This window comes from Helianthus annuus, chromosome 2 (genome assembly GCF_002127325.2).
Source record: "Helianthus annuus cultivar XRQ/B chromosome 2, HanXRQr2.0-SUNRISE, whole genome shotgun sequence".
NCBI classification, from domain to species: Eukaryota; Viridiplantae; Streptophyta; class Magnoliopsida; order Asterales; family Asteraceae; genus Helianthus; species Helianthus annuus.
Window position 1 is genome coordinate 119049358 of NC_035434.2, and position 19559 is coordinate 119068916.

Consider the following 19559-nt stretch of genomic DNA (forward strand, 5'->3'; position numbering starts at 1 on the left):
TTCCGATTTGTCTTGTAACCTGCGTTGTTATGGGTTTCAATTTGTTGAGGTAGATTTGTGAAGTGTTCATCGACATAGATGATTGGCTGTCCGTCTTTTTGAATTGGTTCATCCATATTCGTCTGTGAAGAAGAAGCATCATTTCTAGATGCAGTCTCAGTCGAGGTGTCACCATTTACTTCTTCAACGGGAAGAATCGGATCAGCTGAAAAGGGAGTGAATCGGGTGGTTAAAAGAGTGAGACCAATGTCTGACGAGTCAAACAGAAGTTCAATTTGAGTGGCCTCAGCAGGTTCGGTTTTAGGAACGGTTTCGGGAATGTCAAAGGTGTTGAACACAACGTCTACATCATAAAACCAATCGGGGGAACTTCCACTGTTGGTGTAGTTTCCTTCTTGAAAAAACGACATGGTGAGATTCAAGCACCATTTTGGTTCTTTTGTTGTAAACTCTTACGCCTTTTGAGTAGATGAATAGCCCATGAAATAACACACATCACCGACTGTTCAAACTTGATTAGATTATCTTGAGTGTTGAGAAGTGTGCATGTGCATCCAAACAGTCTAAAGAAATCTATCAGATGCTTTCGTTTGAAAAGAAGTTCATAAGAAGTTTTTCCGTGAGGTTTAACAATTTGAACCCGATTCAAAACGTAGCGTGTTTTGTTGACTGCTTCTGCCCAGAAGATTATTTGTAGCTCAGAGTCTACGAGCATAGTTCGAGCAGCTTGGATGAGTGTTCCCTTCTTTCGTTCTGCTACGCCGTTTTGCTGGGAGTTCTAGCTGCGTTGTACCGAAGGCGAATTCCTTTTTCTTCACAGAAGGAGATAATCGTTTGATTTTTGAATTCAGAACCATTATCACTTCTGATTGACTTAATCTTTAGTTTGGTGACATTCTCGATCAAAGGAATGAAACTCTTGAGGATGAAAGCGGTCTCATTTTTAGCCAAGCAATAAGAATTCTTAGCCAAACTTTTGACACTAATAGGACCAAAGAGGTCCATGTGTAACAATTGCAATGGTGCAGTTATCATATTCACTACTTTGGACTTGTACGGCTTTTTTGTGTTGTTTGCCTTGGGCTCATGCAATAGATTTTTCTGAAAAAGGAAATTCTTTTATCGGTAAACCTCTTACTAAGTTTAACTTGGAAAGTTTATTCATATTTTTGAAGTTCACATGACCCATTCGCCTATGCAAAAGCAGTGATTCCGATTCTAACACTTTAGAAATTAAGCAGGTCATTTGTTCACCGGATTTGGCATTTTTCATATTAAGGGTATAAGTATTGTTTTGACGAGGAGCTGTAAGCGTAATCATTTCGGGAGGAATGGAGTAGCCAAGATTGAGAAAGATGCATTCTACAGCATTGAAAAGCACATATATTCCTTTGTCACAAACTTGTGATACACTCATAAGATTGTAGCACAATTCTGGTACATAATTGACATCTTCCAAGGTTATAGCATCTGAGACAGACTTCTCCAAGTCCAACTATTTTCCCTCCTTTTTAATCGCCGACGAAAGACACGAAGTCACCGTCTAAGAATCTGAAGTTCTTGAGTAGTTCCTTTAACGCTATCATATGCCTAGAGCATCCACTGTCTATGTGCCAAATGTACTCCATTAGTATTCGAAACCATTTTTGAATTTCACTATGTTATACAACAACAAACAAAGAAGAAATATGTACAAGTTAGTTAGTTTTCGGAACCCAGACTTGTTTAATTTTTAATTTATCATGATTTTCTTTGAGAATATCTTCTTTTCTTTTTCAAAAACAAGTTGTTTTAATGAGATTTCTGACCGATTTCTTAAAATTATCAAATTGCTTCGTGAAATTTTTGTCAAAATTTTGTTCTGGTTTAGGACATTTCTTGATTTTGTAATGTTTCTTAGTGTGTCCTAAACGACCACAACGAAAACATCTGATGCAATGAGCCTTTTTCACTTTGGAGGTTGATGCGTTGGAAGATGATGTATGTGATGAGAGTCTTGAACTGCATGATGCGTTGTCCGATGATATGCAGCGGAGCTTGAACTTTTGATTTTGTTCATTTTCTTGTCAAGAAGACTCTCATCTTCTTTGCACTCTTCATCATTCTCGATGTCTGATGAAGCATCTGATCCTTGATCTTCACTTGGATCATCTGATCCTTGATCTTCACTTGAGCTTCCTTCGCCACTTTCTGAAGTTGTTGTGCTTGAGTTTTCACTGTTGCTTTCTTTATTTGGTTCCTTATCGGACTCTGACATACCTGTATGAGATGGAACAAATTCTGGAATTTCCTTAATGAGGAACTTTCCGAATCTGTTTTGTTTCAACTCTAGAACTAACACAGGTGGTTCACACACAACGTTTTCATCACAAAAAGCAGATTGCAATTCAAAGCATTCAACCACTACATTCTCATGGTTGCGGGTCATAGGTTTTGGCACATGCCTTTTACAGTCATCCTGAATATTTAAACTAGGTTTAGTACAATCATCCATCCTAGTTAAATTATTACATTCCTCATGAATAAAAGTCTTGTTTGTTTTATCACAGTTCCCAGCGAACCAGTTAACAGTAGTATAAATGTCGCCTGAATACCCTATTCCTATTTTTGATCCACCACAATCCTCATTGCACACATCCTCCTCACGCTCAATCACATCTGCATTGCTTCAGAAATGTTAGTAATTTTATCATTTTTGCAAATAATATCTTGAGCAATTAAATCATTTTCATCAATTAAATCGTTATATGGATGAGGAGATGGCATGGGTACATAGTTTTTGCTGTGTGGAGAAGAAAAGATTTTTCTTTCATTTCCAAGCTTATCTTTGTACCCAATCCCATCCTTCACGTATGTCGGTCATTGGTAATTTTTTATATCAACCAGTGCCTTTTTGTTTACATTCCATTTATCGATTGTGATTTGCAATTTATAGTTTTCATTTTTAGATTTTTCTAACTTTCTGTCAAATCATTTATAAGAAAATCTTTTCTAAAAACAAATTCCTTTAAAGTTTGCATTTCAGCTAAAGTTGAGTTCAACTTTCTTTGATATGCTGCTTTGTTTTGTTTCAGTTCTTTGCTAAATTGTAAAACTCTTTCTTTTTCTCTGATTACGTCATGGTTGAGAGATTTACAATGAGCCACGACATTGACACATGGTTGTGAGCACAATTTGACTTTGAATTCGTAAGGTATGTTGTTTACCAAGTCCTTTTCCACCTTTTCTTTGGCGGACTCGACTTTCATTGTTGCTGTAGGAGCTTGATCTTTCTCTTTCTTGACACTGTTTCTAGCTTCTTGGACCTTCTCCTTTGACTCAAATTTTTCAGCCTCTTTCTTTCCTTTGTCAGCTGCAGGCTTGGTCATGTTGACGATGCTTTTTCAGTCCTTTGTCAGCAGCTTCATCTCCCTTGGGAATACCTGCATTTTTGTTGTCAATGAATTTTGATGAAAGTGGAGCTGATCCAGTTGAGATCTTTGCATTGAGAGCTTTGTTGACTTCCTCTTTTGCTTCAGCGAATTCCTCGTCCGAATCATAATCTTCCACTACCAACGCCTTCGGAGTGTTAGGAGCAGCATTTTCATTTCCTTCAATAGCAATCGTCCTTCTAGCTGAAGCAGCTTCAGTGTTTTCATTTTTGAGCAATGGACAGTCTCTTTTGAAGTGCCCTGGGTTCTTGCAGTTGTAGTACCAAAGCTTGGATTTGTCGAAGCCAGCCTTCCCAAGAGACAACCTCTTTCTCGTCTTGTCTTGAAATTTCTTCAACCTTAGAGTTATCATTTCCATTTGTCGCTTCAAGTCCATTTCCTCCATATCATCTGGGTCTACCTGATACATATCTTCATTAGTAAAAATGTTTCATTTCAGCTCTCCTGACATAAGGGCTTCATAGCTGCTCGGAAAGGTGTTAAACATAGCAACATGTTCAGTGGAGATCTTGAGTGCTTGAGCATCACCGACCACAGTAGCTTTCTCGTTAGACTATGGAGCCTTTGCAGAGCTTGCGGAAGCATTGAAGTACGGAACATTTGCAGCTTATGAGTTTGAACCGTCTGAGGCGAGGAATGCTACGGTCTTTAGACCAGCAGTTAATTGGATAGATTTCTGAGAGTATCCAACTTGATTCATTTCTCGTTTGGTGACATCCATGTCAAAGGATTTCAGAGTGTTAACTGGATCTTAGAGAGTGACTGGATTCGGACTGTTCTAGAAGTATCTTTTGATCATCATACATTGCAAGCTCCATTCCTTTGGAAGAGAATCCAAAAGCTTCTTGATTGCAACACGGTTGGTAACGGGGTTACTAGCCTTCTTCATTTTTGTCATCATGTTCAAGTGATGTGGTTTGACAGGCTTTCTCTGCGAATGCTTCCGAACATATCATATTCTTTCTGAACCATGTCTCTCTCTTGTTCTGAATCATTCCTTCGTTGCCTTCATAATAGTAAATCAAGGCCAACCAGAGTTCATTTGTCGTAGTGTGTTCTTCGAACATGTTGAAGTCGTCAGTTGATAAGGCCATTGTCAGAGCAGCGTGAGCCCGGCGGTCATGTTGGATCAATGCCTTATCTTCATCGGTGAAGGTCGAGGGATCATTGTTGATCACACGCCTATCATCACGGACTGTCATTGGGACATGAGGTCCGACAGTAATAGAGATCCATTGAGTATAGTCCGTATAACTGAAGAATGATTTGATTCAGTTCTTCCAACTACCGAAATCAGCTAATCCTTTCAGTTTTGGAGGTTAGGCTGTGGTTCCGGTTTCAAGTTAAGCTTGTGCAATTGGGTTAAGTTGATTAAGCGACATTTTGATCCGATTTTAAGTTAAATTTGTTAACAGGTAATTATGATGGTTTTTGTGGAACTAGGCACAAATATGTTGGTTTTGATAACTACGCTGGTGGATCAGTTCTTAGTTCATAGACAATTATGCTAGATGGAACAACTATGCTGGATTGAATTAAACTGTCTCTTGGACCGACGACAATAGCAGTTACGCTGACAAAACAAATACGCACAAGGAGTTAGCTAAAAGCGCCAAGCACCGTGACAAAATCGAAGAAGATTTATATCACTGACCCCGAAGTCGCCTTCGGATACGCTGACAGAACAAAAACGTTGAATAGACTATTACGCTGATTAAACAGTGGCGTAATTGCAAATACGCAGCCTTCAAGCGTAATTACGTTGTATTCAATGATATCTACGCTGCCTTCAAACTTAATTACGCCCAGAAGGGTTTTCGTACAAACAAAAACCCTCTAATCGCACCAAAACAGCCCAAAAACCATGGTATTTTGTATTAAGATGACCCAAATGTTAACATAAACACTGATTAACAACAATCTAATCATTAAACATACCAAATCAAGCCATTTGAGTCTAAAACTTTTGAAAAACATGAAAACTTTGAAAAACCTTTTAAAAAACCTTCAAAACCTTGAAAATCTTAACAAATATTAGTCAATCAAGAGCACAAAGGCTCTTATACCAAATTGTGAGTCCTAAATCAGCTTTGGATCACAGTGATAATGATCGACACTCACACAAACACCTATTGATTAGGTGTTTGAGTGATAAAAGTAAGAAAACCAAGAAAAACCAAGAATAGATGAAGAATCTTGTCTAAGGAAGAATCAACCATGGTTGATTAGTAATCCAATAATGATATCAACAATAAAGCAGCCTGGATTTCGTATGATAGCACAAGAATCAAAAGATTGCATAAAGATAAACACCAAAACAACCTTAGTCCAAGAAACTTGGAAGCCTAAGGACTTGAGATTCATATTACAACTTAGGAATTATTGTCATTATTAAAACTTTGATTAAAATAACCCATGGATAATCCAAAAACCCTAACACCTATGGATCACGCTAGATAAAGATTTTTATAAAAAGAATAACATAGACCCTACCCCTTCCCCCTTGCTGCGATCGAAACTCCAAACCCCCACCCAAACCATCGCACATCACCACCACCAAATACGCCTTAAATTGGTTCTTGGATGTTGCAATTGGACGCGTTATTTATCAACTCTCACTACCACTAACGCATTCAAGTAAGATTCTTGGTTTGTTTTTTTTTATTGTTTTTGTGCTTTCAAGTTCTGGGTAAAACCCTAGTTCATCCAAATAATGGTTTTGATCAATAAAATGGTGACTTTAACGTTAATTACGTTAATTGTATGAGCTTGATGTGTTAGTCACTTAGTGTAAGACCCAGGCATACATATAAATGAGAATTTCTAAAACTTTTGCATTTTATACATATAATGCAAATAAACTTCCATACACTATTTCGGGTTTAATAAAAGTATTCATAAGTGTTCAAAACACTTAAACACTTTAGCACATTAATACGTTCCTAAAATATAAAACCCTTACAAAATTCATAATTGATTCGGTTCGTAAAACAACGAAAATAAGTGGAAGCTTGAAATTCTGTTGTGTTCGGTTCGTCCATTAAGCTTGATCATCATCCGTAAGGTCCTAGCTATCACCTATACACCAATAACAACTCAAATGTTAGTTATATGGTGCTTAGACTTGTATTTATAATTCAAAACCAACAATTAGGCAATCAAAATTACTTTTGGAAAGCCCGTCGTAGCTTATGGTTGGTGTACCGTAGCTTACGACACACATAAACAACTTGGACAGAAGCCTTGAACTGTAACCTACGGTTGCCAACCCTAGGTTACGCAGCAACCTAGCTGCAGATTTTTCAGTTTTGGTCATTTTTACAAAAACGGCCGTAACTTTCAAACCGTTTATCCGTTTAACCTCTCGTTTCTTCCTACATGATCGTAATTTGATCCTCTACTATTTGGACTCGAAATCTAACATCAGAATTAAGGAAATTCTTAGCTTATAATCTTTCGTCTTAACATTTATTTACGAATTATTTGACCCGTTTGCATAATTAAACAAACGAGTGTATATATTTACATCTTTTTCACAATATCATCCCTTTTATGAATATACCCCATTACCCGGGGTATTATCCTTATGTTTTATGCATCCGTGATGCGTTTTGTGCGTGTACTTATATTGACCCGTTATGGGAATTTAAAGCACTTAAGCTTAATTTATCTGCATTTCTTCATATCTTCTATTCCCACTCTAAAATCTTTATTCATGTATCATCACAATTTCGATTTTGATGCGTCGTGATAGGAAAATCTTTTTATTCCCCATCTTACCCTCGAGTTAGACACATTTACGAAAATGACCCATTATGTAGCTTTAAGCTAAAATGGTTTAAAACTTCCACTACATTCTACCCGATGGATTTTACCAAATTGTAAACTCATATTCAAACTACCCTTATGGGTCGTTTGCCTGGTTTATCATTCGAGGGCATTTTGGTCAACTTTAGTTTTTAAATCACTAAATACATTTGAAAGCTTGTTTTGACCATGAATACTCTTTTAACCCATATTCCTTTTTAATTTCATTATATCCGTAAGAACAAAATATCTAAATTTCAGTTCACTTAATATACCTCACTTTAGGTAATCCAAAGCCCACCCATGACTCGATTAACTCTCGTCAATCCTTATGTCCTTAATGAGAGTTTGACCCATTTCACATACCTGGATCGGGTCAAAGCAATGACCCGTTTTTAATACCTCATCATATTAGTTGGTAATTAATAACAACGCAAAAATCTCATACGCTATTCGTTCCTGTGAGCATAAGACTCGACAAGCAAACATTAGTCGTTATTATTGACCCGTTTGGTCTAAATGACCAATTTACCATATTATCCTTTTTATCTATTATGGCTTACACCATAATGTAATTCTTTTCAAAACTCAATGTTTATTCGCCAACAGGAGACCGAATTACCATTTTACCCTTTTTACTACCAAGTACGGTTTCTTACCGTTTTTACTTGTTCCGACCCGCATCAATTCGTGTCGGAACATCATATTTTTAGGGACTTATTTCAATTACTAATTCACCATGTTCTTAACCAAATTCATGAATAAGTATTCCATTTTAAAGGTGTAAGCTTTACTTACTTCGCATACAAGCCACGCTTTTCTTTTTGTACTTGATCCGTTTGACCCGCTTCCTCCACAAGCTTCCACCTAGCTTGTTAAGCGTCAAACTATCATCATAATTCGTAAGATGGTTAGTTTATTCATTGTCAATCACGACTATTCCACCTTACGTATTTTCTATCAAAATTATCATTCGATTTTATTAATGGTCAGTTTGACTTTCAAAAGTCAACTGTCCCTTTTTAATATATGAGATGCACAATTTAGTTCAACGAACTCACTTAGACATTTCTTCGACTATTCGGTAGTCGCTATTTTTCGGCCACTAATTTAACTACATTCATCAACATAGTTTACATACATCACATAATCATCTAACTACATAAAACTTATTCTTTCATTAAAAACCGATTTCGCATACATGTGCTAATTCAATCTTAGCACTTGTTCAAGAACTCTCTTCTTGAATATAGCAAGTATGATGATTTTCAACCTTTATTCTATCTTTATTTACCTTTAAATTCTTACACTTTATGCAAGAACTTCAATGTCAAGGATTTTCGTCACAACCCTCAAAAACCGATTTCAATCATGAATGAACAAGTACTCAATCTTGTAATTTATTTCAAGTACCTTGTTTCTACTACCAAATATGATGATCTTAAACATGTGTATATCATCATCTTCACTACATAATCAAAACCCACTTATCTAAGTGTGGTAATTCATCAAATTATTCAAATCATAGCAACCTATGTAGAATTTTCACTTAGGGTTTTTTTTTCCTAAGCAAGTATACATTACTAATTCGGTCCTAGCTTCTATGATTCATACAAAAATCGCATATTGTGAGGTTCATCCAATTTCACAACTTCATCAAAATCAAGAATTCGACATACCTTGTGATCCCCTTGATTAGGTGATCGTTTATATGTGTTCATGCATTGATTTGGGGCTTGGATTGAGCTTCAATTTGTTGATTTTGTTGGAATTAGGGTTGTGAGCTCCTAGGAGCTTCCTCTGGTTGATCAACATATCACACACACACTGTGTGTTTGATTTTGTTTATTTTATTTTTATTATACAACTTCCAAACTATCCCAATCTAGCCCCTCTTGTTCGGTTAGTTATTAAGTAGGCCACAACCTTCTTATTTCTAACGAAATTCCCACTTATTAACTAAGTTAAACATCCCTAGTTAACTCAGTAAGTTCGGGGAGGTTATAACCCGTCTTATTTAGGTCCCGCTAAGTCGGCCTCTCATAAACTTTGTTTTCTCAAAAGCTTTTTTTCTCTTTTTATTTAATATTAGGTTTAATTATTTAAATCCTAATATTTACCGGGTTAATTTTACCATTAACGGTATTTTAACCGTTCATTAATATTAACGTTGTTTGACTATCAAACCCGTTTTCGGGGTGTTACACTTAGTGTTCATAGGTTTCCAATAATGGAAACTTTATTGATACTGGTACGTATAGGATTGAATGCTAGATGTATTTGATGATCGATGTTGGATAGTATATGCTAGTTAGGTTGTATAAAGTGTTTTAGTGTCTTTAATTTCATGAACAGTGCTCAGTTAGGTAGTACAACAACCCTCCTAAATAATTTTTGACACCCTAAAAATATTTAGAGTGTCCTTATATGTCCTAAAATACACTTATATATATATATATATATATATATATATATATATATATATATATGTTTAAAGATAACTAAACATAGGTAGGCAAATAGATATGACAACAAATCTAACATAAGATTTAAAGTCATGTATTTCTTTACCTCCACAGATGTAGCAGCTCTCCCGAAACCTTTAACGTGACCCTAGACGCTCCTAAATACACCCCGAATACGAAAACGGGCCCCGAATACCTTTATTTTATTAAAATTAATTAAAAACAATTTTGATTAGTCTTTGGCGGGCCGCGAAGACCACCCCTTGGTCTTACGCGGGCCACGACAGATAGGCCACCAGGAGAAACCCGGTGCTGCCACGTATCCACCACTTGTCGAACCTAGATTGTTGACCGGACAAGACTACGCCGTAGACCCCCTAGGTCGCGGGCTGCGTAGCCCTTGGCTACGTCTTTCGCGGGGTGCGACGGAAGTCGAGGAGTCACTATATATAGAGGCATTCAGCTTCAGTCTCAACTCGCTCATTTTCTCGATCTCTCTCTCAATATTCTGCATAGCTATTATAATCTCGGGCATAATACCCCCCTAATTAACGAAGTTCTGCCCCGTTGTAAGTATCATTACCCCGGTTACGTATTAGATACGCTGCCCGATTAATCCAGGGTTCCGTAACGGCTGTCGAGGTTCTGCCCGACGTAGTCGTTGGAATGCCGTCTCGGGGATGGTATTACTAATGTAAATATTGGGTTATTATACTAACGCGTATGCATTTGTGTATTTAATAGATAATCACCAGGAAATCCTTAAGGAAAACCGTAAGACAACAAAGTGAGTAATCCTCTTTTTGCAAACTGTTTTTAGAAAACCTCACACAATTAATAATATATTAAGCAGTGATTGAGTATTTGTACTCTACAATTATCGTCGGTATGTTGAGGTTTTGTATACAAAATTTGTCACTACATTGTGAGTAGTAACATGACCACAAGTCGGGTTGACAGTACCGTGGGTGGTAATTAAAGTAGATGGAAACAAATGTAATTGCGCGACCGCCCTCAATACTGTACAATGGTTTTACTTAACTTGATTAAACTGAGATTCACTCACCAGTATTTCCCACTAACAAAATGTTTTTAAACGCGTTTCAGGTAACAAAATGTGAAAGCCAAATAGAAGCCAGCTGGACAGTACTAAAGGCTTGGAAAAGTGGCTATAATGTTACCTAAAATAAAAGAGATGTTTTATTAAATAAAATAGGATTTATTCCTATGAAAATGTGTGTAATTAAAACTTGAGATTTTCCCACGTGTTTAATATTATGAAAATGTGGCATTTTAAATCTGATAAAATATTTCCTAACTACGGTACTGATGTAATTTCCGCTACCAAAATGATAAACACCGATACCACTGAAACTGGTCGCGCCCGCCCGTTTCCGGGTAGTTAGGGGACGGGGGTTGCGACAGAAGGTGGTATAAGAGCTAAGTCACTGATTCAGCCACAGAAATGTTCTGCTGACACCAAGATATTATTCCATAGGTTAGGAAATTTTCTATGAAACTACGTGCATAATTCTATTTTATTGTTATGTGTTATTTGACTATTTGTTAGTTTACAGTATGAGCGACCAAGGACCTTCCGACGCCTACCATCAGTTGTCCAGCTCACCTAGGAGCGAAGGCACCTCTTCATAGCCTGCCCTCTCAGGGTATTCAGCTAACAATGAAGATGGGATATTCATGTTTAAGGCTCAGTCTGAAGAGCCATTCCCTCCTAAAAAGAGAGGATGGTTCAGTAGAGGAGCGCATGAACGTAGGAAAAGAATGAAAAAGTTACAACAGCAACGTGTTTTAGCAGCCGCTAAGAGAGAGACAAATGCTCATGCCCAGGATATGTTAAATAGGAGTCTAGCAAATTTCCATATTTTAGCAACTACAGCCGCAGATCCTAACTTGGAGCAACTCATAGCACCCCAACCATTACCCTTGTTTCCCACCCAACCAATGGAGATTGAAGCCAACCAAGAAAATCAAATCCAAATGCATGATTTTGACCCAGAAGAGATACCTAGACTGCCAGCACCCAATCCCTTAGACCCAAACTACGACCCGTGGTTTGACGACCATAGGGATTACCAGCGACGTTACTCAATACCAGAAGACGAACCGATGCCAAACATAACAGCTTACCCGAACCTAGATCCTCTAGACCCTTATTATGATAATGATCAATTCATCAGGGAAATTCTAGAGAAGCCTTACCCTTACCAAGAACCCATGCCCCAGCTCCCAAACCCAGTCCCAGCACTTGCACCACCAATGAGTGCAGAAAATGTGCAAGAACTTCGAACTTTCGGTGAGGAGATTTTAGAAAGTAGCGAGAGGATGAGGCAGGTCGGAGAACGACTCGTCTGGAAGTATGACTAGCGTAATATGGAGTTCTGGATGAACCCATATCAGTAATGGTGGTAGTAATAATAATAAAATAATAATAATATATAATATGTGTGTGTATGTTTAAAATATATATATATATATATATATATATATATATATATCTCTAGACAATAGCTATGGATGCATAATAGTATTGTAATTTTCAATTCCAGTTCCAGTTTGTATTAGATGCATACTATATAAGAAAGAGTAAGTCGCAATGTTCGACGATTTTGATCAATATGTGTGTTATGTGATTGTTTGCATGAAATATTATTTTGTAATATTAATAATTGGCAAATGTTTAAAACTCAGATGGAAAACAAAGTGAACCAGAAAAACCAGAACAATGAAAACCAGAATAACAACGATAACCCGAACAACAATAACAATGGAAACCAAGTGGATAATAGTGCCATCCAACATATAGTGGCACAAGGGATAATAGATGTAATGCCATTTATTATTCAAATGGTTAAGGAAGCTGATAATAAAAGTAACAATGGCAGTAAGCGACCCACTAAACCAGATCACAGTGTAAACAATGGACTAATACTTCAAGTGCCCATCCCCAAAAGAAGAAGAACCATGTCTTATGGTTGTTCTTACAAGGAATTCTAGTCCTGCAAACCAATAGAATTCTCGGGCAATGAAGTACCCATTGCAACTCTACGCTGGATAGAAAAGACTGAGGCAGTCTTAAAAATAAGCAAGTTCGCGGAAGAGGATAAGATAATGTTAGCTTCCAATCTGTTTAAGAACTCAACTTTAGAATGGTGGAACACTATCCTCCAGTCTAGGGGAAGTGACAGGGTTTACAATATGGAATGGGAGGAATTTAAGAACATGGTAGAAAGGAAATTCTGCCCTCCCAATGAAAAAGAACAGATAGCAAATAAATTCTTAAACCTTAGGATGACTGGAGTGGATAGTAAGGGTTATACTACTACATTCTTTGAATATGCTAGAATGGTGCCAACCCTTGCATCACCAGAACCAGTATTAATCTCCCGTTATATTTGGGGATTAATCAAGGAAATTAGGCATGTAGTCAAGGTAGCTAGACCCCAAACCATAGAGGAAGCTGTAGAACTAGCAAATACCTTGACTGATGAATTAGTTCGTACACGAGAAGAAGACCAGAGGAGGAACCTAGCTCAAAGGCTTACCCAGGAATTCCGCTACGGTAATTCCAACCGTGGGAAAAATGTAGGTTCTACCTCTGCACCTTACTGCAAGGCCTGCAAGAAGAAGCATTCAGGAAAATGCTCCACCTACTACAATTTCTGCAAGATACCAGGACACAAGGAGGAAGACTGTAGAAAGAAACCTAATAATGGAATGTGCTTCAACTGTGGAGAAAAATGTCATATCAAGCTGAAACTAGTTCCAGCCATGAACAACAAGACTACTAAAAATGCTAGAGCATTTGTTCTAACTGCAGAAGAAGCCAAGATGATTTCGGATGTGATTGCTGTGACATCTGTGCTTGTAATCATTGTAAACAGTTCAGTTATCAATGAAATAAAGTTATTTGACCCCAAAATTTGTTTAATTATGTATGACATTTTTCATGTTTTGACTTTTATTCAATTTCAAACTCTATATCACTTTCTTGAGAGTTATACGCAAGCTGGTGCGTAAACGTAATCAATTTAACGCGAAAAACACTCCGGAACATCAACATATGCTTAACATACCTTAAATAACCTTTGCATAACTTAGAAATAAGTTTTGAAGGCTTTGGTATGGCAAAATCAAGTTTATTCGCTTACAGGGACTAAATTCGACAAACTGCGAAGTATGCCAATTTGAACTGTAACAAACATTCCGGAACATGAGCCTAAGTTAAACACACCCTAAACATCCTTTACATAGCTTAGAAATAGGCTTTGAGGGGTTCGGTGTGCTAAAATAAACTTTATGCTCATTCAGGAACCAAAAGCGTCAAAAAGTGCATAAGTTTGCATTTTCGCGCATAACATACGTTCTGAATACATCCGGACATCCAAAAAATTTATGTAAGCATTAAAATATTTTATTTTAGTGTTTGGCATAAGAAAAATCCATCCTTCGCGCAATTTGGATCGTTTTCGCATCCGTGCGCATTCCGTCGTAATTAAGCGAATATCGCGATCGTACGACCAAATGAACCGACATCCGGCATATTTCTGAGCATGTTTCAAGTCCACTATGTTTAGGCATCATTGTAGGCCCTTAAAGTTGGCTTAACGGGCTTCAAATATGTCGGAAATGAGCTTAAACACATGCAGGGACTGAAAGTGCAATTACTGAAACTTGTTGCTGAACTATGACTCTCAGGCGGGCCGCGTAGCCCCTTTCTGTTTCTTACACGGGCCGCGAAGACACCCCAGATCTGCACAGAATCAAATTTCTAGCTGTTAATAACTGTTGCACCTGATTTCTCCACTTGCACATGGTATTTTATGAAACTATGGGCCATTTTTAAGTGCCCATGGTTTTACAAAACCATGGGTGCAAGTGTACGGATGAGATCAAAGCTCGGTTTTCGATGAACGATCTTAACGGTTGCAAGAAATCTATAAATACCCACCATTTCATTGTTGCAAAACCCACATTTGATCCGATTTTGGCCCTATAAGTTAGAGTATACATTTCATACCTGAGGGTAAATTGGAGCAAAACTTGCGTGGACCTTTTGTAAGTTTTCCTTCGTTCTTTTTATGCGTTTTAGCTTAAAAGTCAAACTGCGTTTGACTTTCTGCATTGACCAGTTTATGGTCAACATGAGGTTCGTTTGAACTTCATAACGTGAGCGTAATCACGATGGTTATAGTCCCTAGTGACTATACCTACTGATTACCACATTCTCTTGGCTCAGTGACGAGTCGTAGTTTCGGCCAAAATGTGTATTTTGTAACCAAACTACTTTTAGGTATCAAAACCGATTGTCTTGATACCAAACCTGTTTTCTAACCTCGTTAAACATGTTTTAACATGTTTAACTCGTCGCTTTTAGATTTGTGCTTGTTTAGGGTCGTAAAGGTAAGCGATCTAAACAATCGCTTATACTTTCGAACCCGACCCATTTGGTCGATCATTAGGATCCGATTAAACACTTTAGGTGACCAGAACTTACCCGACAAGGAATTTCGCCACCTTAGGATCCGACGGTGTCGAGTGGAAGGGTAGTCACAGTTGTATAGGGAATAACCTTCTGAGGTTATACCTTATGGTCACTTCGTTTAAGTAGTTGTATGATAAGTAATCTATATGCCTTAGGTAAAATTACCAAAATACCCTTTTTGCGCCAAAATTCATTTTAAGCATATATATAACATAACTTTTGATATCTAAACTGATTTAGCAACAATATTAGACATGTTAAGGCATATTTTACTTATCATAGGACTAGTAAGGCGGTCTGAACGCGTTTTACGCAAACGACGCGTTAAAGTAGCATAAGCTACCTAAACGGGTCGTAACGGGTCAAAAGCACTTAGGATAAGTTCCGTTTTAGTATGTAGGCTTTGTTAAACCATATTACATGAGTTCTTACACTCATTTGGTTTACGAACCCTCATGCTACCCGATCCTCCGAATAGGTCTGTTTATTAACGTAGTTACCTATATTAGGTGCCGTTTGATTCCGTGATCTTCTAGCATTGCTTGGTGGTTATCCTAGGACTTCTAAGCAATCTCAAGTGAGTACATAGTCCCCTCTTTTACTGTTTTTCAAACATTTTGGGGTGAAACACATGTGCCTACTTGTTACTTTCGTGATTTCCATGTTTTCATATCATATGCTTACTATGTTCATTAGTACACTTATAGTACATGATTTCTTACATGTTTTGCTTTGTATGTTCACTTAGCATGCTAGCACATTGTTTTACATTACTTCTTCTTTTGCTATGTATGTTTACTTGGCATGCTAGCACATTGTTTTACATTACATTTTATGCTTTGTATGTTAACTTAGCATACTTAGTACATTGTTTACATTACATTTCTGCTATGTATGTTTACTGAGCATGCTAGCACAATGATTTACATGACTTTTTTGCTTTGTATGTTAACTTAGCATACATTGTACATTGTTTTCACTTAACATGTTTACATTTGGTATGACATTTGGTTTGTACAAACGGGACTAAAATACGTTCATTAACATTAGCTACGCCGCTCGGTAGTAAGTAGTGGTACCATAGGACTTGACAAATCCCGTTCCTGACATCCTAGGTTTGTGTGGATGTAAGGAATGACTGAATCCGAAAACATTTTTGATAACCTTTACTCTAAGGTTATCCAACTGTCTCAAGGCTTGAATGTATGCGTTTAACTTACCGTATAAGTGTTTATATCAATAAAGCATGCATTTATATTGCATAACATGACTTTGATTTATTCAAAATACTTTGTTTTGTACATTTTTACTTGTGGTTTAAGTAGTCTCATTTTACTTACCATACATAACATTTGATTACACATTACATGGTTTACATTTTGACATTTAACATCTTGACATGATTTATACAATAACATTTGACAATTGGTTTAAACATGAACATTTTACATTGGTGGTTTGTTTAAGTGATTTAAGTAACGAGGCGTGTGTAATATGATACAAGCATGGTGGATACGCCGATGGTACTTCCTATATATAAGTGCTTGTAGGATATTACATATCGTAGTGTTATTTAAACCATTTCAGTTTCGACATATTACGTTTACAACATAGTTACACTTAAACATTGTTTTACAAATAACTTGATTTATACAAACTCATTTTACGTGGTTATTCATTTAACCATACATTATTCTTTTATATATCTACATATCATCTGATTTTATCGCTTTTCTAATGATTTATAAAAGAACACACTTAACAAGATTCATGACTAATTTTTATTAAACATTTTCTTTAAACATAAGTCATGAATCCTATTTTCATAAAACCTATGTATCTCACAGGCATTTTTATGCTGACATACCTATTTTCACATGTGTTTTCAGGAGCTGTTGCTTAGGATGTTCGTGACACACTAGGGCGGACCTGTGCCTTAGAGACTTAAAAATGAAGATAGAACTTGTTTAATTTTGTTATGTACTCCTGTTTCCTTCCGTTTAAGACAATGTAACACTTGTGTTTTATAAATAAAATATAACTTTGAATGCCATGGTTGTGAAACAATAATTCTGTTACAACACTCCCCGACGTTTCCGCCACGATTTGATTTTTTATGTGGTCGGGGTGTGACATAAGAGTTGGTATCAGAGCCAATGGTTATAGGGAATTAGGTTATTAGTAATGTTTGACCTAGACTATAACCTTTCTAGGACCCCAACACAAGTTGTCTCTTGTTTAGATTTTAAAACATGCACTTCACCTATCCTTAGGTGATTACCCAAAACAAGAACCCAAATTTCTAAAACGATTTTGAAAATCAATCTTCTGTTTTTTTAAAAGATTTATTATATGGTTTTGAACCCTTTTGATTTTTCAAAATGATTTTGAAAATTTATCATCCGCTTTTGAATGATTCTTTTGGCCTTGTGCCTTCCAAATTTTCAAAATCTCGTCAAAGTTTTGGGTTCTAAATAGTGTTAACACGTGCAAACTGGAAGAGTGAATGCCTGTACCCTAGGTTTTCTGTCTAAGGCTAGAGTGTTCGTACAAATCCACATAATCGGACCAGTCACTTATAGGCGAGCATCTCTTCGCGATACATTATTTTTAACCCATTTACTTTGATTAGTCACTGTGTGTCGTTTGTTTGCTTTGTGGTAACGAACGAATGACCATCTTTGGTTTTGTCGATCTTAGTTTCATCTCATTCTTTTCATCTAACCATCTCACTCGTTTCCTCTCATGTTTCCTCTTTTAGAACGCCTCCTCGACGTGAAAATCCGCTATCTAATGCCGAAATGGCATATTATGGCGCAGCATATGGCTGTTGTACTCCCAAACATTATTGCTCAGGTGAACCAGGCCAATAATAACCAAAATGCTCCATGCAACTTCAAGAGTTTTAAATCGGCTAAACCACTCAAGTTTAGTGGTTCTGAAGGGGCAACTGGGCTCCTTCAATGGTTCGAGAGCATTGAGAGTACATTTCGTCACATTCTGTGTCCTGAAAATCGGAAAGTCGAGCTTTCTTCAAGCATGTTTCAGAAGAGGGCTCTCACATGGTGGAATGGGGTTATGAGAGACCGTGGTGCTGAGGTTGCTTTAGCACAAACATGGGCTGAACTTAGGGCTCTTATGATGAGGGAGTTTTGTCCTCGTCATGAACTGCGAGCTCTAGAAAGGGAGTTTGATGATCTGAAACAGGATAGTGGCGAGCACCGGGCGTATACTGATAGGTATGCGGAGCTGAGTTTGTTATGCCCAACAATGGTTACCCCACTCGAGAAGGCTATCGAGAGGTATATCGATGGCCTACCTGACTCCGTACAAGACATCGTTACTGGTAGTAACCCTACCACAGTTCGTCAGGCAATCGAGCTATCTGGAACTTTAACTGAGTCGCAAGTTCGAAAGGGTAAGCTGCATAGAAAAGGTGACAAGGGTAAGAAGCAGTCGTCTGACAAAGGGGATAGCAAGAAGGGTAAGAACAAAAAGGGTAAGGATTCTGGTTCCTCGAAGGGTTCTAGGAAGCGAAAGGCTTCCCATAACCTCAAAGGCGAATCAAGCTGCACCAAATCAGCCTGCGCAACCACTTGCCAAGAAACCTTATCTTGGCAATGCACCTTTGTGCAACAGGTGTAACGGTCATCATCAGCCACATCTCCAATGTCGTCATTACACCAACTGTGGAAGACCGGGTCATCTTGCTGCCACATGCCGCATTCCTGCCAATCAGAATCGGGCAGTTCAGAACTCGGCTCAACAAGTTGCTCAGCCTCCTTCTCAGCAACAGGGTCAAGCTGCACCACCTCACTACCCACCAGGTTCTTGTTATAACTGTGGGGATCTGACCCACTACAGGAATCAATGTCCAAGGTTGGTAAACCAGAATCAGGCTCAGGCTCAAGGTTGAGTCTACAACATGAATGCATAAGAGGCACAAGCAGACAATGAAGTGGTCAACAGTACGTTCTTTGTTAATAATCAACCTGCATCTGTTCTTTTTGATTCAGGTGCCGATAAGAGTTTTGTGTCATTATCTTTTGAGCCATTGCTTTGCGTGTCTAGAACAAAACTAGATAAGCCTTTGACAGTAGAAGTTGCTAGTGGTGATCCCATTGTTCTTGATTCTGTTATTCGCAACTGCCAATTGAACCTCAACAACCATCTCTTTCCTATTGACCTCACGCCAATGCAACTTGGAAGCTTCGACATTATAGTGGGTATGGATTGGTTAGCAAAGCATCATGCAGAGGTAGTTTGTTTTGAGAAGATTGTTCATGTTCCGCTCTCGACAGGTGAGATTCTACAGGTTCGTGGTGAGAAACCTGCTAGTAGCCTCAAGCTCAT

General features: G+C 37.7%; 1 protein-coding gene across 1 annotated transcript; it reads right to left on the reverse strand.

Moving 5' to 3' along the window:
- Positions 1-1948: 1948 nt before the first annotated feature.
- Positions 1949-3840, reverse strand: LOC110894906. Its single transcript, XM_022142164.1, has 3 exons — positions 3423-3840; positions 3207-3352; positions 1949-2458 (listed from the first exon to the last, which is right to left on the reverse strand). Exons 1-3 carry the CDS (start codon positions 3838-3840, stop codon positions 1949-1951), a joined length of 1074 nt encoding a protein of 357 aa, XP_021997856.1.
- Positions 3841-19559: the final 15719 nt, after the last annotated feature.